This window comes from Protobothrops mucrosquamatus, unplaced genomic scaffold, assembly GCF_001527695.2.
Source record: "Protobothrops mucrosquamatus isolate PMUCROS unplaced genomic scaffold, P.Mucros_1.0 scaffold423, whole genome shotgun sequence".
Lineage (NCBI taxonomy): Eukaryota > Metazoa > Chordata > Lepidosauria > Squamata > Viperidae > Protobothrops > Protobothrops mucrosquamatus.
This window is the reverse complement of record NW_015386751.1, coordinates 192,176-219,698: the sequence shown is the minus strand read 5'-3', so window position 1 is coordinate 219,698 and position 27,523 is coordinate 192,176. Positions and strand designations below refer to the sequence as shown.

Here is a 27,523-nt window from a genome sequence, read left to right as displayed (position 1 = left end):
ATTGGTGATTTTCTAGCAAGCTCCTGACATTTGTACACAATGCGTATTCAGGAAGAATTGCTTAATATTAACTAGCTTGAAGTATTTTATTTAAAATACTCATAACACACTATCTTATATGGATGGCTTGATTACATTTGCTCTACTTTTGATTTTTGTGTTTTAATTTTATAGGCTGTCTTCGAAGACCGGTTTTAGAAGGCCAAGATTTCATACATTATTAATATTTAACTACATGTGAATTATGGAATAAAACAACATATCAATAAAGAAAGTCAAATAGTGCAAACTGATGGCAGAAAAGTAATCCAGTAGGGGCCCACAAATATGTTTCTAAAATAAGTTTCAATTTGCCAGATGAAGGCCAGTAGTGGGGTTTTGCAAATGTCTTTTTATTTGTTCAGAACTCTGGGGGATTAAATGCGGCAATTGCTTTTCCTCAGTAACATCTTTGTCTGTTCTTCCAGCTAAGAAGCTGCCAAAGAGCGAGCCCCAGAGCACAGGGGGTGCTGTGGGGCGGCGAGGTGTGGACCTTCATGAGCAGTCCCAGCAGAACAAGAGCCAGTGTTGTAGCAACTGAATGGTGGCGTTCAGGCAGCGAGAGATAAGATATAACCTCCATTTCTACCCCACTCCACCTCCCCTCCCTTCCAATAACAGCATTGGCACACTTGGAAGCCGTCCCTTCTCCTGAGAGCGCCGTTTCACTGCACTTCTAACGCTTCAGAAACCATCACGAGACGTCTGTTACCACCACCCAACGGAAAGTGGAGATAGACCGACCGGGGACTTAACTTCCAAAAACAAACTCTTATTCACTTTGTATTATAGGTGCAAATAGCTACCTACTTATTTGGATTCCCCTGCTCTGTTTTCTCCCTGATACTACTCTTTTCCCTTGCCATCTCTTATCCCTCCAGCGCACGTGCACCCGTACACACCCACGCTGTCTTTGCTCTGATAAAATATGTGTTCTTTAGTCCTATAACATCCACCGCCACCCTTCACCTCCCTTTTCCCTTTGTTTTCTTTAATAATCTGGGGGACAGTCACAAGCAAGGAGAAACGTAATTCCTGTAGATTTATTTTTTAAGAGCAAATTTAACTGACTTTCTCAAAAAAAAAATATGCACAATTATTTGAGAAGATCCTCTTAGGAGTTCTCTTCATTTTCCATAGCTTCAGAAAAGCTGCAGTGTCCTCGGTTAACTTTTTTTCAGGGCAGAGTTTTGTGGTTACATTGGAGAGGATGATTGTATTTGCTTGTTTTGTTTTTTTTCCTGGCTACGGCATGAGAGTGGTCCAATGTCTCAGTGTCGTCAATATAAGAATGAAATGGTTATAAATTTAGAGTATAAGAAATACTTTCCAGGACCCTTAGATTTGCTCTTGATTGATGCCTTATATTTGTATTGGCCAGGACAGGACAGAGGAGGTTGGAGGGGATGGGAATAGGTATAACTTTTAAAGTTGCTATTTCAAGTCAAAAAGGCTATAGTGTCTCTCCTCTGTTTAGATTCAGTTGTCAGTCCTATTAGATGAAGAAAGAATCGCTCATCTGTAGAAACAAGGTACAAAGAAAAGTAAGCTAGCTTTGTTAACTTGTCAGGATTCTCCTTGGATAGGTTCTTTCTGCTTAGCCTGCACCTTGGATATGTACATCATTAGTCCATGAAGTAGAAAGAGGTTCTAAATTGCCAAAAGGGAAAAAAAAATCCATGTGTCCTTAGCAAAACTTGAATAAGGGCAGTTCCCAAGGGTCGCTGCAGATTTTAGAAGTTCTAAGCAATATGGTTGGGATGAGAAAGTGAGAGGGGAAAAAAAGGCAGCACTCTTGTTGGGAAATGTGACAGGAGGACTAGTACTTTACTTGATATGTTTCCCTTGTTTGAAGCGCCATTTTTTTTTTGCCTTCTGAGTCCTTCCTCGCATATAAGACTTCGTCTAAAGGCCCTCTAAACTTGAGAACTGTTTAAATTGACAGGTTCTTTTTCTTGTATGAAAAAATGAATAATTAAGGAGTGGGTGACACTGGAATTTTTAGTTTCCTGCTTGTTAGCTAAAGAAAAGTAATAGCTTTTTTAAAAAAAATAACTGTAGATAATGCTGCGTGGTAAAACAAAGTGTATTGCCCTCTCTCAAATAGCCAGCAACAATCTGTTCTCCATATAAGAACTGTCTCCCCTCTTCAACTGTGGCCTTTACAAAGTTAATAGCATATTCCTCCAGCCCACACTCTCTGTTTAAATGCTCGTAGCTTTTTCATGCTTCAAACTTGAATACAGTTTCTAAAGAGGAGCTGTTTCCCGGTGCTATCTAGATCTGGTTTAGGGAGTTTTTCTTGGATGTATAATGTTTACTCCATGCAAATTTCTCACATGGTTGAATGTTCTACAACAACAGCTTGACATGGGTTATACACATATGAACACAAACACACATATACGGACACACACACACACACACACACACACACAAAAAACGGACATCAATTCTCCTATTTGACCATGCATTTTAATACTGTATTTGTACATAATGTCCTCCTATATTCTGTATAAAGGCTTGCATTTTTTCCCATTCACTGATGTAACTTAAGTACTGATGTCCACAATCAGTGTGAGCATTTAGCATCTCAACTCCAGGCCACCCTGTAGCCTTATGTGGAAACTGTTAAACTCTGCACTGCTACTGGCACACAGTTGTGCTGCCATTATAAAGGCTAGTTATCTCCAGATGTGGCTTCATTGAACGGGAAGCAATGAACGGGGGAATTAGACTAGGCTGCAGCTTTAATTCTTTCAGCAACATGCTATAGAATTAAGATGTGTGCTGTAACATCTTCCTTCACCCAATTCACATATACAGTTACTTCTGCAGGTTTAATCTGGCTTTTCTCTAGAAAGGTTCATATAGTTTATAAAGCTATCTGGGACCATTCTACATGACCTTAAGAATTTTTCTGTACTCCCTGCGACCAGTTTCAGATCTAATCCCCTTTTTGTTCAAACCCCAATAGTTCTACATGAATCCGGAAATGGCATCTTACACTTATGGATTCATTGACTGTAAAACTCTTCTTTGTTGATGGTGCTTTGATTCCATGCGCATATAATGACCGTTGCAGCCATTATGGAGAACCCAGGAGGAGTCCTAAATATGTCCTTTCCCTCTTCAATAAAGCTGAAATACTGCACTGTGCTCAGCTCGCGGCAAAGGAAAAATAGATTTTATATTTAAGTTACAAGCAAACCCATTTATTTCAATTATTGCCCACAACTTGTTTTTACTAATTTGCTATTAGCTCTTAGATGAAGTGAGGACACTGCAGCTTTTTCTAAACAGAGCAATCCCCCTTTTTCTTCAACTTACTCTTCTCATCTGATCAGAATTCCTTTTTTTTTTCCTTCTGAGAAAACTCTCATATTGCATTTAAAATAACAAATCATGGTAACAGAATTCAACTGCTGATTTACCAATGTATTTAATGTAAGTAAACAAAAATCAGTGTATTAGATGAGCTTGCTGCTTCATTGTGATTTAAAATACATGCCGAATGATAACAGAAATACGAGGTAACTTCGAAAAGTGTAAATATCCTTTTGCAAGTGGGAAGACACCAACTCATAGGTAGCCCAGACATAGAAGCAGATGGGATGGCTACTTAGGATACTTTTGAGTTCAGAAAGTTTCCTCCAAAGTGCCTAATAAACCAGGCTTAGTTCTTGGACTCTTGATAGTCTACTGGGAAAGATAGGGCTACATATGCTAGATCAATTAACATAAAATAATTACTTAGCTTAAAACCTTGAGCCTGCCATACGCAAATATGATTCTATATAGCAGAAGACAGTAGAACCAAACCCAGCAGGTTTAGATAGGTTTGTTTTTGTTTTGTTTTGTTTTTTTAAAAAAAACCTTAAAACTTCAAGCAGCACAAGTTTTATCTAATGAAAAATAAAGGGATTTCAAATGGATAATAGGATATAGAAGTACTTTATAACAAATTTTCTTAGAATGAGTTGCAGAAAATATGTATAATTATTAGCCCAAGCTACTCATCTTTATTTGGCATAGTTCTGCTTATTTGAATGAGATTTTGTTTCCCCAAAAAGTATTCATAAAATTTCAGCCATCTTATACCTACAGCTATTTCCTGCAATTTGATCACCTTGGGAGGGGCATGGAAAAATAACACATATTTGCACCTTGGACATTTCTAATGAAATTCACCTGGGGAAAGAAATGTCAGTTCAGTTTAACAAAATACAATGGTATTGGCTTAAGGGTGAAAAATGCTCCCAATTCATCATTCACAAGGTACCTTGTATGAGTTTGTAAATAAGACATCTGTAAATACTGCCAAACACATTGGGTAGCAAAATGAACAACTTAACAGTGTGTGAAAATTGCTCATTTTTTTCCTAGTGAGAGCATAAACCTTTTGCAAGGGAAGTGGTCAAGATATTTAATAAATTACAACCAACTCCCAGTCTTGGGGAATCTTTTAGGCATTGCTGTCACATGCACATTTTCCGGTTTTGAAGATGGAGAATCCAGATCTTCAGAATTTGGACCTCTTATTTTCAGAGATCTTCATGAAGATCTAGCATACATCTATGCAGCAGTATGGGTAGGATTGGAAACGTATGACTCTGCAAATGTTGGATTGGGATCCTTGTTTACCATTCTGGCAGAAACTAATAGGACTTTGAAGTTCAATCACATATGGAGGACCACAGTAACTGGACCATGGGGTCAGTAACAATCATCCACCTCCAGATTTCACTATTGCCTCTATTAAAATCATGCAGTACAAATGATTTGTGTTTCAAACATGCAAATGAACTGACAAAATGAGAGCATGAGTATCTCTAGTGGCTTATTGCATATTACATATTACGGTTTGCTATAAACTGCATTCTGTACATACTGTATAATCAGGGCTGTGACACAAATTATTCCATAATGAATGTTAGCCTCTGCTTGTACCTGAAACACATTTTTTTTTTGCCTTTCCCTTATACACTTATTCAGTTTGACCACTATAAATATTTTAAATTTGCATACAGAAAGCAAGAGTTGGCCGTAAAAAACATGGACATTTGCAGATTAGCAAAATTTGTATTTCTGCATAGTGGCCTGTAGAGAGCACTGCTGAATGTCAGTTTGAGAAGTTGGGAGCACCGATGGAATACTGTACTGATTTCCAAAAATAGTGGGGGGGGAAAACTTGTTGCAAAAATTTCTGTATTATGGATGTTCCTTGGGGTGAGTAAATTACTACAACAGACCTAAACCTATTTTAATCAAGATATTCACTGATGAGTAATACACTGAATTCAAACTCTTGTAGTATTTCATCTTCTATTCCTTTCTTTTCCCTAGTCATTACTAAGATACTATTGAATTACTGAAAGCTGATTGCACTGATAATGGTGAAAAGTGGAACCCAGTATTTGAGGAAAAAGTTTTCAAACAAATGTGTCAGCTCTATGTTTGCCCAAAATGGATTTGTTCTATGGAAGCTGATGAAAAATCAGAATATACACATATTTTTATCTCTGTCCTCTGAACCCTCTACCAAAATTTCCTTTCTTTCCTGCTACCCCAGTTGTTTTTGGTTTAGATTTAGACATTATATAATAAATTAGCCAGCCAACAAAAAATGACTCTGCATGGATAGCTTTGTTCAGAGGAAATTTTGTCAAAGTAATGTGTCTTTTTTTTCTCCAACAGTATCTGTCAAATATCCAGTCTGCCTTTCTGGAATATGGACAGCTTAAAACATTCTGATCATTTTGGAAGGCATGATTAAATTGAAATAACATTCCTGTAATTGATCGATCACTATATTAAACTTGAATCCAATGTACATTTATTTTTGGTGTTCCACAGAATTCAGTGGGATCCATGGGAAATATATGTGAAATTCAAGAACCAAACATACTTCTAGAAGGAAAGCTAGTTCCTACCAACATGTTTCACATGAATACTGTATAACATGACATTCTTTTCCCATGTTTTAAATTCCATGATTGAGTTCAAAGGTGGCAATATCTCTTTCCTGTTGAGAGCTGGTATTGATTTTCTGCATTGGGACTTGCCTGCATTCTGCCAATTTTACTGGGGAAATTACAAAATCTGAAGAGATAACTGCTTGCCATCATTATTTTACAATATCAAGGTTAGTTGCCCTTTTAAAAACATCTATGAATATAGATGGTTTGGGACCACTGGGCTGGCCCTCCAAGCAGCAGGCGGGGGGGAAGGCATGCAATCTGGCCCGCCCGATGCATTGTGCAGCCACCCACCCACCCGCTCCAGCCCATCTGTCCAGCCCATGGGCCTTGTGATGAAAAAAATAAAACGATCACCTGAAAATAAGCCCTAATTGGTCTTTTGGAGCCAAAATTAATATTAGACCGGTCCTATTTTTGGAGAAATACGGTATTAACCCATGTTCATGTATTTTAATTGTGTGATAAAAAAATTCAGTATGTATTCCTGGTGCTCCACTACTTGATGTACTGAAAACAAGATGTTGTTTTTCCAAAAGAGTAGAATAGACTAATTGAGTGCTATCATTTGGCTTGCAATGTTTTCTTTGTTAAATTTAACCAGAGTCAATCAAGTAAACTAGGATTGATACTGGTTTTCTGGGTTGAGAGGAGGTGAAAACTTCACAAACTTTTAATTCTTCCTTTAACTACGTGAGGCCTTTTATGTGAATTAGGTGCTAGGAGCTCAGTTTTCAGTATGTTTACATAAAGGTTTGGAGGATTCAATTTGGCAAGATTTCCATTCAAGTTTAATTGTGCAATGCAGTACAATAGCTACAATACAGATAGTCCTCAACTTACAACCATTCATTTAATGACTTTTTGAAGTTACAATGGCACTGAAAAAAGAGACTTCTGATTGTTTTTCACACAACTGTTGCAGCATCCCCATGGTCATATAATCAAAATTCAGACACTTAGCAACTGGTTCATATTTATGATGGTTGCAGTGTCCTGGGATCACGTGAACACTTTTGGGGATCTTCTGACAAGCAAAGTCAATGGGGAAGCCCGATTCACTTAACATTGTGTTACTAATATAACAACTGCAGTGATTCACTTAGCAACTGTGACAAAAAAAAGTCATAAAATGGGGCAAAACACAACTATCTTGCCTAGCAACAGAAATTTTGGGCTCAGTTATGGTCTTAAGTTGAGGGCTATCTGTAGTGCTTAAGTGCACTACCTTGCACTCTTGGAGGAAAAGGTTGTTTATAAACCTAACAAATACCAGTTATTATGACTTACTTACACGTTTCCTCCTGCTTTAGCATATCAATTATCCTAATCTGTATTTTGTGTTTACCTACAAAGGACTGGCAAAGCCCTTCCTCCTGACATAGTATTTATAAACTCCCCAAGCCACTAGATCAGTGGTGGCAAACCTATGACACACATGCCAGAAGTGGCACTCGGAGCCCTCTCTGTGGGCACGTGCGCCACCGCCACCAGCTGCTCGCACAGGTCCATTAGGCTGCCACCCAGAGCTGCAGGCCTGCCCAGCATGAAGGAGGCAAAGCAGTCGGCTAGGAAGCCACCTATAGAGGTGATAAAGTACGCCCAGGGCCAGCAGGCAGAAGGTTACCCCAAGCAGGGAAAGCTGGATCCCCATCGGCGTCATGGCCGCCCAGGCCCAGCAGAGATGGGTGGGAGGCACGCAATCCTAGCTCGGGATGGCCTTTGGCTTGCTGGGAGTGGGCGTGCTCTACCACCTCTACTCGAGCTTGCTAGCCTGCCACTTCACCTCCTTTGTGTTGGGCGGGGCGGCCTAATGGATCTGTGCGAGCTGCTGGCAGTGGCAGCCTGAGGCGGGCCCAAGGTGCATTGGGTGCTTGAGGGGAACAGGCTCCATGTGCTGGCCAAGGGCAAGATCTGCGAGGGGGCTGAGGAGATTACCAGCAGCGACCTGCTCTCCAACTGCAAGTAAAAACAGATGGGACAGAGCAGGCACATCTGGCAGTCTGCATCATGTGCCTCCCCACTCCCCTACTCCGCCTGCAGCTGGAGGGGTGGCCTGGTATTGGCAGTGGGCTGCAGAGCCCCAGTAGGCTGTGGCTGCTGACAGACACCATTGGCCCCCATGCGCTCGCTGGCCTCTGTGTGCAGGGGTCGATGGTGTCAGGCAGCAGCCGCCCTGGCCCCTGCCTCACCTTGTCCCGCAGCAATGGCACCACCACCTTCCCCGCTGCCTCACCCCGCAGGATGAGCCTCCTGCCCACTGCCCCACCTGCCAGAGACCCCCTGGATCTCCCCCAACCCTGCCCACCCCCCAAGGTGTCCCCCCCACAAGCAACATCAAGGTGGCCTCGCTCATCCTGGCCATGCCCACCCAGTCTGCCATGACCACTACAGCCATGCCCACCCAGGGGGCCACACACCCCACCCCGAGAGGCACAATGCTGATGTGGCCCTGGCACTTTGCAATAAATAAGTGGGTTTTGGGTTGCGGTTTGGGCACTTGGTTTCTAAAAGGTTTGCCATCACTGCACTAGATCTTCTGTTATAGACTATTATAGTTACATGCATCGCATCAGTATAGATGCAGGATTGTATTGAATAGAATAGAGCTGGAAGGGACCTTGGAGGCCTTCTAGTCCAGCCCCCTGCTCAAGCAGGAGAACCTATACCATCTCAGACAAGTGACTGTCTAGCCTCTTCTTTAAAATATCCAGTGATGTAGCGCCCATATCCTATCTTTCACCATCTAATTTTCTGTTAGCACAGCTGGCTCTTATAGTTATTTCAATATTTCCTCTGCTTGCAATATCAGTTAGCTAGCAATTTCTGCTTATTTGTCTGTAATTTACTTGTCTGATTTTATGACTTTCAGGTGGCTTCTTCTATCGATTTCTGGGGGCAAGCTATTCCACTGGTTATTGTCCTCACTGTCAGGAAGTTTCTCCTTAATTCCAGGTTGCTTCTCTCTTTGATCAGTTTCCAACCATTGTTTCTTGTTTTGTCCTCTCGTGCTTTGGTGAATAATGTGCCCCCTCTTCTTTGTGGCAGCCCCTCAAACACTGGAATATTGCTATCATGCCTCCCCTATTTCTTCTTCTTTTTAGATTAGCCAAACCCAAGTCCCACATCTATTCTTCGTATGTTTTAGTCTCCAGGCCTTTGATCATCTTAGTTGCTCTTCTCTGTATTTTTTTCCAAACTTTCAACATCTTTTTTGTGATATGGTGACCAAAATTGGTTGCAGTATTCCAGATGTTTGGAACGTGGCTCAAGATCCCAAAACAAACAAACTCACTTGGAATTCCAGCAACAAAGTTTTATTCAAAATAAACTGTTAACAAATTTTTATATCCTTCCCCGGACGCAGATTCCCTCCTCCCCTATTGCATTCAACGCCCCTTTCCTAATCATCCGATAAACTAAAACCACTGTCCTTCCCATGTTCCAGGAAGCCCCTTTGTCCATATCCTATCTTTCACCATCTAATTTTCTGTTAGCACAGCTGGCTCTTATAGTTATTTCAATATTTCCTCTGCTTGCAATATCAGTTAGCTAGCAACTTCTCTTTTCTTATTTGTCTGTAATTTACTTGTCTGATTTTATGACTTTCAGGTGGCTTCTTCTATCGACCTTCATTAAAAATTTCTGAATAATACTTTATTCCTTTCACAGACGTGGTCTTACTAGGGTTTTATAAAACGGTAATAATACCTCGCGTGATCCTGATTCTATACCTCTGTTTATACAACCCAGGATTGTATTAGCTTTTTTGGCTGCTGCTGCTGCACACTGCTGGCTCATGTTTAAGTGATCGTCCACTAGGACTCCAAGGTCCCTCTCACAGTTGCTGTTTTTATTGTTTATGTCATTACAATAGTTAATTATAAAAAAATGAAAGTTGTGCAATGTTAATCCTGCTTTAGGCAAGAAAGCCGGATGTGTGACTTTGTGCCAGTCTCTCTCAACTCACACCACAGGGCGGTGGTTGTGAGGAAAATATGAAGAGGAAGGAGTATTCAGGATATTCTCCGTCTTGAGTAATTAATAAAAATAAAAAGACGGGATATAAATAAACACGATAGAGGTAGTCCTTGACTTATGAACACAATTGAACCCAAAATTTACGTTGCTAAGTGCAATATTGGTTGAGTTTTCCCCCACTTTACACCTTTCTTGCCACAGTTGTTAAGCGAATCATTGCAGATGTTAGCAACATGGTTGTTAAGTGAATCTGGCTTCCCCATTGACTTTTATTGTCAGAAGGTCACAAAAGGGGATCACATGACCTTGGGACACTGCAACTGTCATAAATATGAGTCTGTTGACCAAGCATCGGAATTTTAATCATGTGACCAAGGGGATGCTGCAATGGTCGTAAGTATGAGAAACAGTCATATATTGCTTTTCTCCGCGCCATTGTAACTTTGTAGCAGTCGCTAAATGAACTGCTGTTAAGTCGAGGACTACCTGTATTTAGTTCACTTTTTATGCTATATATTTAAAAACTAGGGTTGCCAGGTCTGCTTCCAAAAAATAGCGGACAAGCGGGGGGGGGGGTGTTAAGTAGTAAAAAAAGTAGACTGTACAGCTTTAGATTACGTACCATTTCATCATAAAGCTTTTGAATAAAAAAAATGTCCACTATTTTGTGAAAAAAAAATAGTGAACATAATGTGAAAAAAGTGGACTGTCCACTCAAATAGTGGACACCTGGCAACCCTACCTATTTCTCTTTTTCTTTAGATNCAATTATCCTAATCTGTATTTTGTGTTTACCTACAAAGGACTGGCAAAGCCCTTCCTCCTGACATAGTATTTATAAACTCCCCAAGCCACTAGATCAGTGGTGGCAAACCTATGACACACATGCCAGAAGTGGCACTCGGAGCCCTCTCTGTGGGCACGTGCGCCACCGCCACCAGCTGCTCGCACAGGTCCATTAGGCCGCCGCCCAGAGCTGCAGGCCTGCCCAGCATGAAGGAGGCAAAGCAGTCAGCTAGGAAGCCACCTATAGAGGTGATAAAGTACGCCCAGGGCCAGCAGGCAGAAGGCTACCCCAAGCAGGGAAAGCTGGATCCCCATCGGCGTCATGGCCGCCCAGGCCCAGCAGAGATGGGTGGGAGGCACGCAATCCTAGCTCGGGATGGCCTTTGGCTTGCTGGGAGTGGGCGTGCTCTACCACCTCTACTCGAGCTTGCTAGCCTGCCACTTCACCTCCTTTGTGTTGGGCGGGGCGGCCTAATGGATCTGTGCAAGCTGCTGGCAGTGACAGCCTGAGGTGGGCCCAAGGTGCATTGGGTGCTTGAGAGGAACAGGCTCCATGTGCTGGCCAAGGGCAAGATCTGCGAGGGGGCTGAGGAGATGACCAGCAGCGACCTGCTCTCCAACTGCAAGTAAAAACAGATGGGACAGAGTAGGCACATCTGGCAGTCTGCATCATGTGCCTCCCCACTCCCCTACTCCGCCTGCAGCTGGAGGGGTGGCCTGGTATTGGCAGTGGGCTGCAGAGCCCCAGTAGGCTGTGGCTGCTGACAGACACCGTTGGCCCCCATGCGCTGGCTGGCCTCTGTGTGCAGGGGTCGATGGTGTCAGGCAGCAGCCGCCCTGGCCCCTGCCTCACCTTGTCCCGCAGCAATGGCACCACCACCTTCCCCGCTGCCTCACCCCGCAGGATGAGCCTCCTGCCCACTGCCCCACCTGCCAGAGACCCCCTGGATCTCCCCCAACCCTGCCCACCCCCCAAGGTGTCCCCCCCACAAGCAACATCGAGGTGGCCTCGCTCATCCTGGCCATGCCCACCCAGTCTGCCGTGACCACTACAGCCATGCCCACCCAGTGGGCCACACCCCCCACCCCCTGAGGGGCACAATGCTGATGTGGCCCTGGCACTTTGCAATAAATAAGTGGGTTTTGGGTTGCGGTTTGGGCACTTGGTTTCTAAAAGGTTTGCCATCACTGCACTAGATCTTCTGTTATAGACTATTATAGTTACATGCATCGCATCAGTATAGATGCAGGATTGTATTGAATAGAATAGAGCTGGAAGGGACCTTGGAGGCCTTCTAGTCCAGCCCCCTGCTCAAGCAGGAGAACCTATACCATCTCAGATAAGTGACTGTCTAGCCTCTTCTTTAAAATATCCAGTGATGTAGCGCCCATATCCTATCTTTCACCATCTAATTTTCTGTTAGCACAGCTGGCTCTTATAGTTATTTCAATATTTCCTCTGCTTGCAATATCAGTTAGCTAGCAATTTCTGCTTTTCTTATTTGTCTGTAATTTACTTGTCTGATTTTATGACTTTCAGGTGGCTTCTTCTATCGATTTCTGGGGGCAAGCTATTCCACTGGTTATTGTCCTCACTGTCAGGAAGTTTCTCCTTAATTCCAGGTTGCTTCTCTCTTTGATCAGTTTCCAACCATTGTTTCTTGTTTTGTCCTCTGGTGCCTTGGTGAATAATGTGACCCCCTCTTCTTTGTGGCAGCCCCTCAAACACTGGAATATTGCTATCATGCCTCCCCTATTTCTTCTTCTTTTTAGATTAGCCAAACCCAAGTCCCACATCTGTTCTTCGTATGTTTTAGTCTCCAGGCCTTTGATCATCTTAGTTGCTCTTCTCTGTATTTTTTTCCAAACTTTCAACATCTTTTTTGTGATATGGTGACCAAAATTGGCTGCAGTATTCCAGATGTTTGGAACGTGGCTCAAGATCCCAAAACAAACAAACTCACTTGGAATTCCAGCAACAAAGTTTTATTCAAAATAAACTGTTAACACATTTTTATATCCTTCCCCGGATGCAGATTCCCTCCTCCCCTATTGCATTCAACGCCCCTTTCCTAATCATCTGATAAACTAAAACCACTGTCCTTCCCATGTTCCAGGAAGCCCCTTTGTCCATATCCTATCTTTCACCATCTAATTTTCTGTTAGCACAGCTGGCTCTTATAGTTATTTCAATATTTCCTCTGCTTGCAATATCAGTTAGCTAGCAACTTCTCTTTTCTTATTTGCCTGTAATTTACTTGTCTGATTTTATGACTTTCAGGTGGCTTCTTCTATCGACCTTCATTAAAAAATTCTGAATAATACTTTATTCCTTTCACAGACGTGGTCTTACTAGGGTTTTATAAAGCGGTAATAATACCTCGCGTGATCCTGATTCTATACCTCTGTTTATACAACCCAGGATTGTATTAGCTTTTTTGGCGGCTGCTGCTGCACACTGCTGGCTCATGCTTAAGTGATCGTCCACTAGGACTCCAAGGTCCCTCTCACAGTTGCTGTTTTTATTGTTTATGTCATTACAATAGTTAATTATAAAAAATTGAAAGTTGTGCAATGTTAATCCTGCTTTAGGCAAGAAAGCCGGATGTGTGACTTTGTGCCAGTCTCTCTCAACTCACACCACAGGGCGGTGGTTGTGAGGAAAATATGAAGAGGAAGGAATATTCAGGATATTCTCCGTCTTGAGTAATTAATAAAAATAAAAAGACGGGATATAAATAAACACGATAGAGGTAGTCCTTGACTTATGAACACAACTGAACCCAAAATTTACATTGCTAAGTGCAATATTGGTTGAGTTTTTCCCCATTTTACACCTTTCTTGCCACAGTTGTTAAGTGAATCATTGCAGATGTTAGCAACATGGTTGTTAAGTGAATCTGGCTTCCCCATTGACTTTTATTGTCAGGTCACAAAAGGGGATCACATGACCTTGGGACACTGCAACTGTCATAAATATGAGTCTGTTGACCAAGCATCGGAATTTTAATCATGTGACCAAGGGGATGCTGCAATGGTCGTAAGTATGAGAAACAGTCATATATTGCTTTTCTCCGTGCCATTGTAACTTTGTAACAGTCACTAAATGAACTGCTGTTAAGTCGAGGACTACCTGTATTTAGGTCACTTTTTATGCTATATATTTAAAAACTAGGGTTGCCAGGTCTGCTTCCAAAAAATAGCGGACAAGCGGGGGGGGGGGNGGGGGGGGGGGGTGTTAAGTAGTAAAAAAAGTAGACTGTACAGCTTTAGATTACGTACCATTTCATCATAAAGCTTTTGAATAAAAAAAATGTCCACTATTTTGTGAAAAAAAAATAGTGAACATAATGTGAAAAAAGTGGACTGTCCACTCAAATAGTGGACACCTGGCAACCCTATTAAAAACCCAGTAGCTATTGGTAAACGCGACAGACAGACTTCTCCAAGCCCACGAATGGTCCTGATGGCTGAGGACCATGGGATTTGTACTCCAGCGCCCTAGCAAAGGGAGAGCTCGTAAAAGACTTAAGCCACCCCATCGGACGCCCCACGTGCTTCGATCTAAATCGGGCGGTCGGACCCAACCCCTCAAGTGGGGCGGAGTGGGCGGGGCCAGCCTTGGCGGTACCTGCGCACCACGACCTCCATCCTGGAAGGCGCACCGGCGAGGGAGCTGCTGCTCAGCCTCATTCCGGAGGGAGCCGGGACGGTTATCGGCATCGGCACGTCGCCGAGCTCGGAGCGGCAGCCTTCCCGCCTTTCCGAAGACGTCCTCTTCGGCCTCAGGCGCTGCGGGACGAGGTCGTGGGACGCGCGGTCCTCTCCTTGCGGTTTCTCCGAGGCGAAGGCGTGTTATCGCCGCCGCCGCCGCCTCCCGAGAGCGCGCTTTCCTCGGACCGCAGGCGGGCTTGACCGGCGGGCGCACGTCTCCAGGAGGTACCGGATTCGGCCCGACGGGAAAGGAGTGGGAGGCTCTGCCTTCGGCGGGGGAGGGGGGGGGGAAGGAATCGGGAGGAATCGGGCTCGGAATCCCTGCCACGTTTCGAACCAGCGGATTTCTCGAGTGGAGTTTGGGGCAAGTTATCTTTCAAGATCCGCGTCCACGGTCCGGCCCGGCTAAGTGACACGTGTTTGGTCTGGCCTTGGGTCCTCCGCTCTTCCCCGGAGCGCGGGGACCGCTCGATCCGTAGGGTGGCCTCCAGGCTCCTGGTTGTGCGGTGGGCTGGCTTTGGGACTAAGCTCTGAAAGCCCTTTTCCCCCCTCTTTCCTCGAGGCCTGTCGTTGGCTTTGATCCAGATTAGTGGGGCTGCATTCCCAAAAGCGGGTAGCGTTGCAGCCGTTTTATTTGAGAGTGTTTTTTTGGGGGGTGTTAAAGGGTAAATAAGTACGTGTATCATTTCTAAACAACCGTTTGCTCTTGAGTCGTGCTAGCGCTGTTGCAAAAAAAAAGGAAAAAGCCCCAGAATGTGTGGTTGCTCCCACGCTAGAACATTGCTGGAGCCTGCACAAATTGTGCTGGTGGGTTGCGCACAATTTTAGTTGCTCTTTGATCTGCACCCTGTGTGACCTTTCCGGGCACTGAACTTGGCGACTCCCCAGTTGCATTTGGCAGGTCTGTTGTCTCCAGCCTGCCCAAAGTCACGATTGAGTTTTTTTGTTAAAGGCATCATCCCATCCACCTTTTCTTTAGGAACTAAAGGTGGCCTAGGTAGTATAGGTAGTCCTTCACTCAGGATCACAACTGAACCTGAAATTTCTGTTGCTAAGCAAGGTAGTTGTTAAGTGAGTTTTGCCCTGTTTTATGACCTTTCTTGCCACACTTCTTAAGTGAATCACTGCAGTTGTTAAGTTACTAACATGGTTGTTGAGTAAATCTGGCTTCCCCATTGTTTTTGCTTGAGCAAAAGGTGATCATGTCACCCTGGGATACGGCAACCATCATAAATACATGCCATTTGCCAAGCATCTTAATTTTGATCACGTGACCATGGGGATGCCACAACAGTCGTAAGTGTGAAAAATGGTTATAAGTCACTTTTTTCAGTGCCATTGCAACTGAGCAGTCACTAAATGAATGATTGTAAGTCAAGGACTATCGGTAGCCTGTCCTTTAATTGTTGCCAAAAGCTTTGACACTGAGTGAATGACTGCCTCACAGTCTCCCTGAGGCTTATGATGGACTGACTCTCCCTAGTCATAGTCCAGTACTATAACCAGTGCCCCACTTTGGGTCTTAATCTGGGATACAGTAATATTATTCCCAACTAATCCAGTCAAGGCTGATAAAATTCTAATCTCAACATCGGGAGTACATCTGATTGAAAGAAACCGTATACTTGAGTAAATGGCTCATATGTATTCAATACAGCTTAATTCTGGGTGCGTCTAGATGAAAATACTGTAAAATGTAGGATATACCGTACTTGTATTTTTTTTTGTTTCACAACTATTGAGTATTTTCCATCATTTGTAAGATAGTTTGACATACCTACCCACACAGTTGTTATTGTAAGAAAGGATTTTGTCCCATCTGCATAGTTTTAGCTGAACTTTTGCTAGCCTATTCCTATTCATCCTATTTCTTCCCCCATAATCTGACACACAGTTTGAATCTCCCCAATTAAAGTAATGGGGCAACTGCTAAAGTGTAATTGTTGTCCTGAGTAGATGAAAACAGAATAGAAGAACAGTGCAAAATAATTATATAAATGGGTGTAAAGCATCCATCATTGTGTAAACTTCCTTGACCCTGAGGGCCACACACTTCCTATGGTATATTAAGTTGGCTGCTTACTAAAGACCTGGCTTTTGAAAATCTAATGAACTCTTAGATGGTAGCAAAGAGATGGGGGTGGGGGAATCAAATTTTGGTTGCCAGTTAGTGGCTGTCTGGATTATAGTTACCCTGAACTGGTAGCTATGCTCTCCAGGGCTGCATTCTAAAAGAGGATGGCGCAATAGTTATTTTATTTGAGAGTTCAGGGACTTTTAAGGTGAAAAATAAATATATTTGGCATTTGCAAATACCCATTTTGTTCCAGAAGGTGTGCTCCTCCTATTCTAGAGAAACACTGGAGGCTGCAGAAGTTACGCTGGGGCACAAAGTCCATATGTTTACATAAAACTACTCTTGAAAATATTGCTTTTACTAGCAGTATGGGAGAGGTTATCTTCCTATACTGTATTTGGGAAGCAAGGGAGGGGGGTGCAAATTTATTTCCTGGAGTCATGAGTGTCTGTAAGCCCTTAATTGCCAGGTATATTCTGGTTAAGGATATTTTAATTAAAGTCCTAAATGAAACATAAAATTTCATCAATGATTCAAGAAGCTTTATATATGAAATCACTCAGGTGTATTAACTGTGCAATTGTTTATAATTATGTGCATATTTGTGCATAATGCAACAGACATTCTTAGCAATGTTTTGCCGTTAATGTGTATTATATGTTCAAAGGCCATCATATACATTAACTAGGATAAGCGTATGCCTTGCATTATAAACTAATGTAGTCATCCCCGTGTGTAATATAGGATCCAGTTGATTTACTGAGCCAAAAAAATTATATTACACTCCATAATTCAGATGATGCCTAATAGCAAAAACTGTACCAAAGGTGCTTTTTCAAAAGGCAACTGGTTTGGTCTTTGTTTTTTCTTGAAGACATTTCACTTCTAATCCAAGAAGTTTTCCTTCTTCAAGGAAAAACAAAGTCCAGTTCCCTTTTGAAAAAGCACCTTTAGGGCAACCATGACCTGGATGACTTAGAATCTCCATAGACATTTAGCAAAAACTGTACTTTTCATTTAAATTATGCTTAAATTGGCCACATTAGGAGAAATGGATCTTATCCACAGAAGAACAAGAATGACGAATGAAAGGCAAATCAGAAAATAGATCCAAGGAATGTTCGGAATTTTGAAAGTGAGCTTTCTTGTTTGCGATATGGGATAAAGTTGAAAATGGAACACTTGCTTTTCTCTGTGACTGTCAAGCTGTTTAAACTGTCAGTGGTTCCAGGAAAAATTATGGTACCTCTTCAAAGTTGAAAGATTTCGTTAAAAAGCAATCTATCCCTATTTGTCCAACCAAACATTTCAGAAATAACAACGGTTAGAAAGTTCATCCCGGACTTGAAATCTTTCACGCTCATTGGATGGATAGGGGCAAGGTTTTTTTGTTCCTAAGTCACACTTCTGACTGGATATATTGGACACAGTTTTCATAACTCCTCATCTGTCTGGGGATTAATGACTGTATATTTGTTTGGAGAAGTTACTTCAAAATACCGTTTACCTTTTGTTTTTAAGATGGTACGGAGACCAGGTGTTTTGCAGAGTGGCTGCCAATAGTAACTAGTTTTAGCATGTTGCAGCAGGTTGATGGATTGGACTAGAACCAGCTTGAAAAGTTGGACTGAGATATGGTGGAGTTTCCATGGATTTGGGTTCATCTATCGAGCCCAAATTACTTCCTGTTGAGCCCGCACAACTCGTTTTTCTTATAGGCTGTGTTGCAGCTTGGGGCAGGATTGCACTTGGTGCTGGGGTTTATGGAGTTTGCCTCTTTGTCTGGGCTGCTGCTGACAGGACCATTGTCCCCCAGGACTGGCAGTTGGATGATCAGATTGCTGGATGCACCGGATATGTGGAACAGCTTCAGCGCACGGACCAGCTGTAGTGAACTGAGCGGTGTTCGACTGCGTGGCAATGGAGAGAAACACACCAGTGGCAACTGGAGGTGTTTTTAACTTGGCTGTGTGGAACCAACCAAGCTCAGGAGTGGTGATTGCAAAGGCAACAGAGGCAATTGAGATGGTCCAGCTTAAGCCTTGATAGCCACCTGGAATGGGAGAGCAGCTATGGCTTCAGATCGGACTGCGCCTGAATGGCCTGCACACAATGGATCCCAGAACTCTCCTTGGTATACGGAAGAGCTAAAGAGGGATAAGAGACATCGAGGTTGCCACTGGCAAGCAACAAAGAACAAAGATGATTGAACATGAGCGAGAGCTGCAATTAGTGCCTACCCTGTGGCAATAAGGATGGCAAAACAATTATTTCTCTGCCCTTATCGCCTCTGCAGATAGCACGACAGCAGCCCTGTTTCCTGTAACCAAGACCCTCCTTGGAAGGAGTCATGCTGAGGTTTATTTCCAGAGACATTGTGAGGAATACACTGATTACCTAGTAGATAAAGTTGCTTGGATTCGCTCTCCATTGAACTCCAGCTTTGGTGTAGGGCCAGTGGAGGTTAGGGGGATGGGTCTTGCATAGTTATCTGGGAGGAGTTCAAGCCTGACGAACTTGAGGAAGAGGACAGGGTTCTTGCTGCTATCAGTTCGGCCACCTCTGTGTTAGATCGGGGCCTCTCCTGGATAGTCAAGACTACCTGGGAGAAGATGTGTGATTGAGCCTGGGCAATGGTTACAGGTAGTCCTCAACTTACAATCATTCATTTTTCATTTAGTGACCATTCAAAGTTACAATGCACTGATAAAAGTGACTTAGGACCTCTCCTCTTATTTAATATCTTCATGAGGTCGCTGGGTGACGTGATCCGACAGTTTGGAGTGAGTTATTAGCTGGCTTTATTGGCGCCTTTGGATTATAATATCTCTTTGTTTCTCTTTGTATTTAATTTTAATTTAATTTATTTTTTTTCTTTTTATATTGTGTTTTAACTGGTGAACTGTTTCTGTGATGGTTCACTAGCCATAGTCACCTATTTGAGATAAATTGAATAAATAAATAAAATAATACTTTATAATTAGAACTAGACCATGTTGCACAATTAAAGTAGAGTTCCTCAGTTATTATTTGGAGATCTGCCTATCTAGGTCTTCTGCTCTGCTTTCAGTTCCCCCAGTTTTCCATCTGCTGGAGCAAGTAATACTCTTATCTTATCCTTCAACAGCTGTCGGTGTCTTTTTTTTCCAGTGTGGGCTGGCAGAAACTGCAGCGGAATGTCTGTCAGGGCTGTTTTTAAAAACTTACACTGTGATATGATCTCTGGGTTCTATCCAAGCATTTTTTTTTAACAATAAGTAGTTAAGCTAAATACGTTTTGCTTAGTCAAAACCAGAAGAAAACCAGCTTCACTGAATCTTATTCTCAAACCTGCCTGCCTGTATACAAAAGGTTACAGCTTTTATAGAAACTGTAGTGTTGCAACAATATGCAAACTTAACGAACTACTTTTTAAGTTTCCTGCTATTAAAACAAATTGAGGGAAAGGAGGAGCTGCATAATTTTGCCTAAAATTAAGATTGCTCTTGATTGGGATTGCTCATGAATTGCATAATAATTTTAACACATTTATATACCTGCCCAACTTCCAGCAGCTCTGGGCTGTTTAACAAATATTTGTTAAAATATTTAAAAAAGCAAAGAACAATAAAGAAAACATATAAACAACACAAGACAAAGGGGCAACAGTGGTAGAGAGAAACAGAAAGGAAGAAAGGGGTATCAATTGTATTCTTCAAAGAGCCAGGACTTTAAGGCCTTTCAAAATCCCAGTAGGGTGGAAGTCATTTGAATTCCGGGCAACCTCATTCCAAAGGAGGGCAGGCGCAGCAGAGTAAATGCACTTAACTTTATCATTATTATTATTATTATATTCAGTAGATGCCATTGCTTAATTGATGGAAACTGAAGCATGCCAACCCTGCCAGATTGAACCTGTTGGGCTGATACTACAGGAACTAAAGTACGGGTATCTGTTAAAAAGAAACCTAACATCCCTTTCCTGTAATTTAGTGATTATATATTTTTTTATTAAACAACATACTAGTAAAGTGACTATCTAATGGTCATATATGTCATCTTGGCATCTATTGGTAACAATTAGCTTTCCAAACTGCTTTCTGGGAATACCTGTTTAGAAATAGATTTAAATCTTTTCTGTGCTAATCTCCAATATTTCGGCTTATAAAGCTTACCAAGCCTGAGCCAATGTGTGTATTTGCCAACAGTAAAGTTAAAAAGAAGAATGTGATTTTCAAAGGTGCTTATAGTAGGCATTTGTTGGATTTTTATTTTCATTTTGTAACAACTTTTGCTGATTCTCTCTTTTGCATATAGGTTTGGGGAAGATGTTGCTGTCCAGATCCAGCGGAAATGGTTTCTGTACCCTTCAGAGAACATACTGGTATGGAAAAAGAGTTATTCATTTGAAAGCATATTTTCAGTGAAGAGAAACTTTTAATTCTGAACAATACATCCAAATTCAGAATTCCTGCTATCCATAATTCTGTCAAAGTGGATGCAAAAAGCTGCTGTCCAGAACACTTTGTCAGCTGGAATCTCAAAAATGGTGGCAATAATTGAAGTTACTATCAGAGATGCTTTTTATTAACGCTGTCTTGATGAAGTTAGGAGGGTAAAACGTTTGGGTTCAGCTAAGGAGAAGAATGATGAGGTAACCTTATTATTCATTATGTCATTATATTAAGATCACTCATAAGATATTGGAATATCATTGTTGACCATTTTCCCTTTAGATTTATTTTTAGACGGTGAACTTATTTCTATGTTACTGTTATCTTATAGGATTTTTAAAAAGGCAGTAAAGTTCAAAGGTCTTCATTTTAGACTGTTGATACTGTTAAAAAAAAGTCTAAATTACCCAAATTCTAATTTCAGGCAAGATTAAATCTGTTGATTAAATAACAGAAGTCTTGCAAGAGCTTTTCTTAGTCCAGTGATGGAGAACCTTTTAGAGACTGAGTGCCCAAAAACCGCCCAACCGCCCGCACTCTGCCTCCTGCCTTGCCTGCTCCACCCCGCCTGCCCCCTGCTCCGCCCACCCGCAGGGCCACGCACCGCCTCCATGGCCCGCCGCAGATCGCCCAGGCAGCCCTGCAGCACCATGGCAGCCACAGCCTTTGCCCATACCCCACAGCATCATCTGCACGCTATGGGGCGCGAGGGTAGAGTCTTGTCCCTGCTGCCCAGCTGCCATGTCTTTGGCTGCGCTGCTCCGTGCGGGCCATGCCCCAGGGAGACTCTCCTCCAGGGGGGCTGCTGGTGAGGAGGGGGCCGCGGGGGAGGCCGGGCTGGGGCGACGGCGCACATGCTCACAGAGAGGGCTCCGAGTGCCGCCTCTGGCACGCGTGCCATAGGTTCGCCACCACTGTCTTAGTCTATCAACTTCTTCCTGTTTCAGACCTGTCCCAAGTCCATCCTGCCATTTTTTCCCTCTCAAATGGTGTTACAGATTATTAATAAAAGTTTTACAATTTAATAAAAACGAAGCCAGACACTTTAACCCAACTTACCTAATTAAGGGTTTTTAAGGGTAATTTTAAGGGTAATTTTAACGACTAGGCCTTTACAAATATTTTCTTTTAATCTGGTTTTAATATTGATATTTGTTGTAATGTTTTTTTATAAGGTTGTTAGCCGCCCTGAGTCCGGTGAGGAGAAGGGCGGGATACAAATCAAATTATAAATAAAAATAAATATAAAAATAAATAATAACATTTCAGTCTGTTTGCCTTGGCTCCTTGCCCTGATATATATAGGCCTCTAATCTTATCTATAAATGCTTCCTTTCCCTTTTAGCAGGGCTTCTGCCTCTACAGTTCCAGACCAAGGATACAAACTTAGAGATCCTTTTTATTACTCATTCAATTTCACCTTGAGTGGAGGCACAAGTTAATCAGTAATGTTTGAGATTTCTGGAAAGTAGATATCTGACTCCTATTGCTCTTGATTGCAAGGGTCATGTTCAGAGGTTTAGGCTCTTCTACAAAAATTAAGCAATCCAAGTGTAGCAGGCAAAGAGTTTCATTTTTTAAAAAAAAAAATTGATGGTGTATTGCTGGAATTTATGCATACTAAAATAGAGCCTGCAGTGGCATGTTAAACTTCCTGAAAAATTTGATCCATGTGCTCTGATTATATTACAATCCTGGAGACCAAATTCATTCTGGCTTTAAAGGCCCAAATGGTTTTGGTTTTGGTTTTAAGAAAAGGAACAATTCATCTGAAAAGTTTGCTTGCCTCTGCTTTTAGGGAAATATTTTTCCTTTTTCTAACAATAACCCGGAACGTGCTTTCCTGTTGACTTTATTTTGAAAGTTTCAGAAGCTTGCTACATGTGAACGCAGGCTGCCCTCAGAAACAAAGCCGAATTCTGCCAAGCCAAGAGAAGACTAGCCAAGGACGAACTCTTGCGTTAGAGATCTGGCAAACTGCCCTCTAGCTTGCATGTTCACACTTTTCTCTCGGAAAATAGGAAACCGCCCTTTTGTTTAAGAAAATTTATTTGAAAGTAGGTTAGGGGGTTTCTTAGGTTTCGTTGCTTGGAGACCAGAAAAAAAAAATCCCTTTGCTTCCTGGCAGCCTCCTTTAATACTTTCTCCCCCTCCTCCTTCCAGTAATGGATTTCTACAGTTTCCTTTGCCGTTGCCTTTCTGTGTTGCAACACAGGCTTTGTCCGTGTGGAGCATGATTCAGCACATTCAAAAAGGTCATAGTTGTGACCCAGCACATTTAAACGACACTGGGACACCTCTTCTTAAATTGCTGCTTGCAGAATAGAGTATGTGCTTTCTAGGATCAGAAAGGACTCAACCATGGTGAGCAAAACCTAGTGCCAACCGTCTCATCGGCATGCACAGCAAAAGAAACTCCTGGGACATTTTTTTATTATCAAGAGTAAAACTTTACTGATAGATCCATACAGGCACAGGGGAAAAAAAGCTAATTCTGAGATTTGGGGGCGAAGCGCAGTATAATAAAACTCCCTTTTCCTTCCCCCAAGCTGCCCAACGTCCATTGTCCACCAATCCAGGTCAAGCATTTTATTTTGGGAAAACAGTCTACACCAGTGGTGGCGAATCTATGGCACGGGTGCCAGAGGCGGCACTCAGAGCCCTCTCTGTGGGCACGCGCGCCGTCGCCCGAGTCCTGGGCCTTCAGCTGGGTTTTGTAAAACCTTTTTGCTTTAGGCCTCCGCTGCTGTGTGCAAAAAAAAAAGAAGGTTCAATCAATCAATCAATTTCAACTTCTCGCGGGAAAAAAAAAAGATCTCGCAAAGTTGGAATTGATTGATTGACCTTTTTAGTCCCACCCAGTCTGCCGTTACCACCACAGCCACGCCCACCCAATGGGCCACCCCCACCCAATGGGCCACGCCCACCCAGCACCCGACAATGCATAAGTGGGTTTTGGGTTGCAGTTTGGGCACTCAGTCTCTAAAAGGTTCGCCATCACTGGTCTACACCTTTCGAAAATCTTCAGCTCACGACCTTGGGGTTGTAAGATTTTCTACAGCTGAAAACAGCTCACGTGAATTCCTTTTTTCTTTCCCAGCTTCCCACACATTCCAATCATATCCCTCCCCCCTCCCGTGTTTCTATCTCAAGCTGCCAGCAGAAAGAGGTGTTTTGCGAGTCAGCCTTGACACCCAATTTGAAAACCATTTGTCATTACCATCCATGAAGAACTGAGGGGTAAAATAGCTTTGGCAGGCTGATGAGAATTCTGCCGGGGTAACCTGAAGCTCTTCAGACCATAGAGCAGCCCTGCTAGAAGGGATCAAGCAAGCATCCGTCTGGTTTGGCCTGCTACTTTTGTGGGTCACAATCGTTTAGTTCCAGAAACTGTGCAAACTGGGTAGCAGTTCAGCAGAACAGCTGATCCATGTTCCTTGTCCCTAATGTTCAGAGATACAGATTCTAGCTTCTTATTAGGTTATCTTCCAAAATATGTCTCTTTTCCTCCCTCTCTTTTTAGAGATCTCTTAATAGATATCATATTGTCTTTCTTTGGGAAACTACGGCATGTCACTGATCTTTCATTAAGAAAGCTTAACTTGTGTGTGGTGTTTCTGGGTGTGCATGTCTTCTTAAAATACTGTATTTTGGCCCCTTTTTTCCCCTTACAGGTTAAGAGAGATGACTTGGAGAAACTGTCCTCCCACTTATTGGGTGCGGCTCCCCTTCTGTGCCCACAGCACTTGGAACAGTGCTGGCAGCAGGAGGCGCAGGCTCATGGTAGCGGCAGGGGCAGGCCTGGGTGTGTGCAGCATCTTGGCTTATGGAAACCGCCATTGGCAGGTGAGGGAGTGAAAGATGGCACAGCATGTCACCCAGGAATGGAATGAAACGTGGAAGGCTTGAGGCTGCTGTGAGAGGGAGGTGTTGAAGCTCTGCTTCAGTTGAGAGTTCCTAAATGCTTTCTGGTTTAAGAAAATGGGGATTGTTTAAGGCTGAAGGGCCCGATAGGTATGTCCCAGACTCCCAGGCCACGTGCAGTAACTGTTACGCCTTTTGTGACTCCAGAATGAATGGAGTCAAATATTTGCCTCTCTCCCGCCTTTTTTTACCTTGAGGCAGATGTCAGAGACAGCTATTTTACTGCTTAAAACTCGTGAAATTGCACCCCCATATAGGCCCTGGCATCCCCTATTTTTGGAGTATGGCCTGGACATTTCAGATCATGTGTGGTAGGGCTTTGGAGTTGAGAGAAATATCTCTAGGTACTGTCAGTGAAGATTCTGAGTCATCCAGATAGAATTATTTGGAAGTAGAGTTATGGCAGCTGGACTACGTTTAGCTGTCCATCCAACCAGCTTCTTCAGTCTGAGCAATTTGGTCAGGGGAATCTGAGTAGGCAGAGAGTTGTTGGAATCCAAATCCCCGTGTACTGCTCCTTTCCTGACTGCCTTTTTTGATTTTCTCGCAGGCAGCCACAGCGGAGTCCCCAACGGCCACACCTGCCGCCTCACTCCCTCGCTTCACTCGAGAAGAGGTGGCCCGCCATCATAACGAAGCAAATAGGGTGTGGGTGACTTATGGCAGTGAAGTTTTTGATGTCACCGATTTCTTAGAGCTTCACCCTGGGGGCAAAAGTAAGATTCTTCTGGCAGCAGGTGGGGCTTTGGAGCCCTTTTGGGCTCTCTATGCTATGCATAAACAAGATCATGTCCAAGAAATCCTTCGGGAATATAAAGTAGGAGAGCTGAGCCCAGAAGAGCCTCCTCTGCCAAGCCCAGATGACCCTTACGCCAACGATCCTCCGCGCCACCCTGCCCTCCGAGTCAATACCCTCAAGCCCTTCAATGCAGAACCTCCTCCAGAGTTACTGGCAGAATATTTTTTGACCCCTAACCAGATCTTCTTCAAGCGCAACCATCTCCCAGTGCCACTTGTGGACCCTGAAGCCTACCGCCTATGTATTCAGAGTCCCTCTAGACAGACCCTGTCCTTCTCTTTGCAAGATCTGAAACAGAATTTTCCAAAATATGAGGTTACCTCTACCATACAGTGTGCTGGCAATCGCCGGGCAGAGATAAACGCCATCCAGAACACCAACAGACTCGGGTGGAACATTGGGGCCATTAGCAATGCCTGTTGGGGTGGTGCCCGGCTTCGGGATGTCCTAATGCAAGCTGGGTATCATCCAGGGGATGAGGGTCATGTCTCCTTTGAGGGCCTGGACAAGGATCATGGTGGCACTGTATACGGAGCCTCCATCCCTTTTCAGAAAGCTATGAGTCCAGATGGGGATGTTCTCTTGGCATATGAGATGAATGGGGAGGAGCTGCCTCGAGATCATGGCTTCCCTCTGAGAGTTATTGTGCCAGGAGTGGTGGGGGCTCGTAGTGTAAAATGGCTGGCTCGGATTACAGTGGGGCCAGAGGAAAGCAAGAGCCACTGGCAGCAAAAGGATTACAAAGGATTCTCTTCGTCCGTAACCTGGGAAACAGTGGATTTCTCCAAGGCACCTGCCATTCAAGAGATGCCCATCCAGTCTGCCATCACTGAGCCATCTTCTAAGACATCTGTCTCTCCTGGAGAGCTCACAGTGAAGGGCTATGCCTGGAGTGGTGGAGGGCAGAGGGTGATCCGTGTAGATGTCTCCCTGGACGGTGGGAAAAACTGGAAAGAAGCAACACTAACTGGTGAAGAGCAGCTGCTTGGCCAAGCTTGGGCTTGGAAGCTTTGGCAGCTGGATGCTTTTGTGCCTGCTGGAACCAAGGAGTTGAACATTGTCTGCAAGGCTGTGGACACCAGCTACAATGTGCAACCTGAGCGTGTGGAACCACTCTGGAACATTTTGGGAGTACTCAACAATGCTTGGCATCGGGTCCGTGTCCCCGTGAAAAAGGATTGAGAGGCCTGATTGGGCCTAGAAGCATTGAGGACTGCATCTTGGCGTCTCTATATTTTTCAGCTGCTGCAGGGACATTAGCCCCTGCCCCTTGGAAGAAGCCAAGAAGAAGGGCTGAGTCCTCGAACAGGGGTCTGGTGACTTCTGGGCTTCTTTCCTCGTTCCCTATGCAATTCCTGTGAATGTAGCATTTTGGAGCTAAGGCAGGGATGGGCAGCTATGGCCTTCTAAGGCCAGTGGACTTCAACTCCCACAAATCCTGAACCAGCCATGTATCACGCTGGTCTAAGATATTTATCTTCTTCTTCTAAGGGTGTGGTAGTCCCAGAAGTGTTGATGGATCTCCTTCACTTAACTTTCTATTTAACTTTCTATTTAACTGTTCAGGAATTTTGGATTTGGACTTTTTAAACTCTTTAAATTCTTTTAGTTGTCAAAAATTACCAACTTGTTTGCTGGCTGGAGATCTTTTTTAGGGTTCCCCTCTAAAGAGAAGAGATTTATTAACTGTGTTAGATCACTTGATGCTAAAGAACCCATCATTTTAGGAACATGAGCCATTTTATTATCTTGTTTTCTCTTTTCAGTGTGATGCCAACTTCGGCATTGCCAT

General features: G+C 43.3%; 2 protein-coding genes across 4 annotated transcripts in view; both read left to right on the top strand.

The window, feature by feature from the left end:
- The window catches only part of RAB5B (RAB5B, member RAS oncogene family), a 33,280-nt gene extending 27,408 nt beyond the window's left edge, over positions 1 to 5,872 (top strand). For all 3 annotated transcript variants that reach the window (XM_015816315.2, XM_015816317.2, XM_015816316.2), the window contains exon 6: positions 468 to 5,872. In XM_015816315.2, the coding sequence (XP_015671801.1) occupies positions 468 to 580 (113 nt within the window). In that variant the 3' untranslated portion in view covers positions 581 to 5,872. The remainder of the gene's footprint in view (positions 1 to 467) is intronic.
- Positions 5,873 to 20,882: 15,010 nt separating this feature from the next.
- On the top strand, positions 20,883 to 26,913 carry SUOX (sulfite oxidase). The gene is made up of 3 exons (XM_015816324.1): positions 20,883 to 20,938; positions 24,683 to 24,854; positions 25,483 to 26,913. Exons 1-3 carry the CDS (start codon positions 20,883 to 20,885, stop codon positions 26,911 to 26,913), a joined length of 1,659 nt encoding a protein of 552 aa, XP_015671810.1.
- The last annotated feature ends 610 nt before the right edge of the window (positions 26,914 to 27,523 follow it).

What these genes read in the sequence shown, in the direction of transcription:
- SUOX (XM_015816324.1), top strand. Translation starts at nt 20,883, where the DNA reads ATGTTGCTGTCCAGATCCAGCGGAAATGGTTTCTGTACCCTTCAGAGA. An exon ending in ACCCTTCAGAGAACATACTG is followed by an intron (nt 20,939 to 24,682) that starts GTATGGAAAAAG and finishes TTCCCCTTACAG; the next exon opens with GTTAAGAGAGATGACTTGGA. An exon ending in ATGGAAACCGCCATTGGCAG is followed by an intron (nt 24,855 to 25,482) that starts GTGAGGGAGTGA and finishes ATTTTCTCGCAG; the next exon opens with GCAGCCACAGCGGAGTCCCC.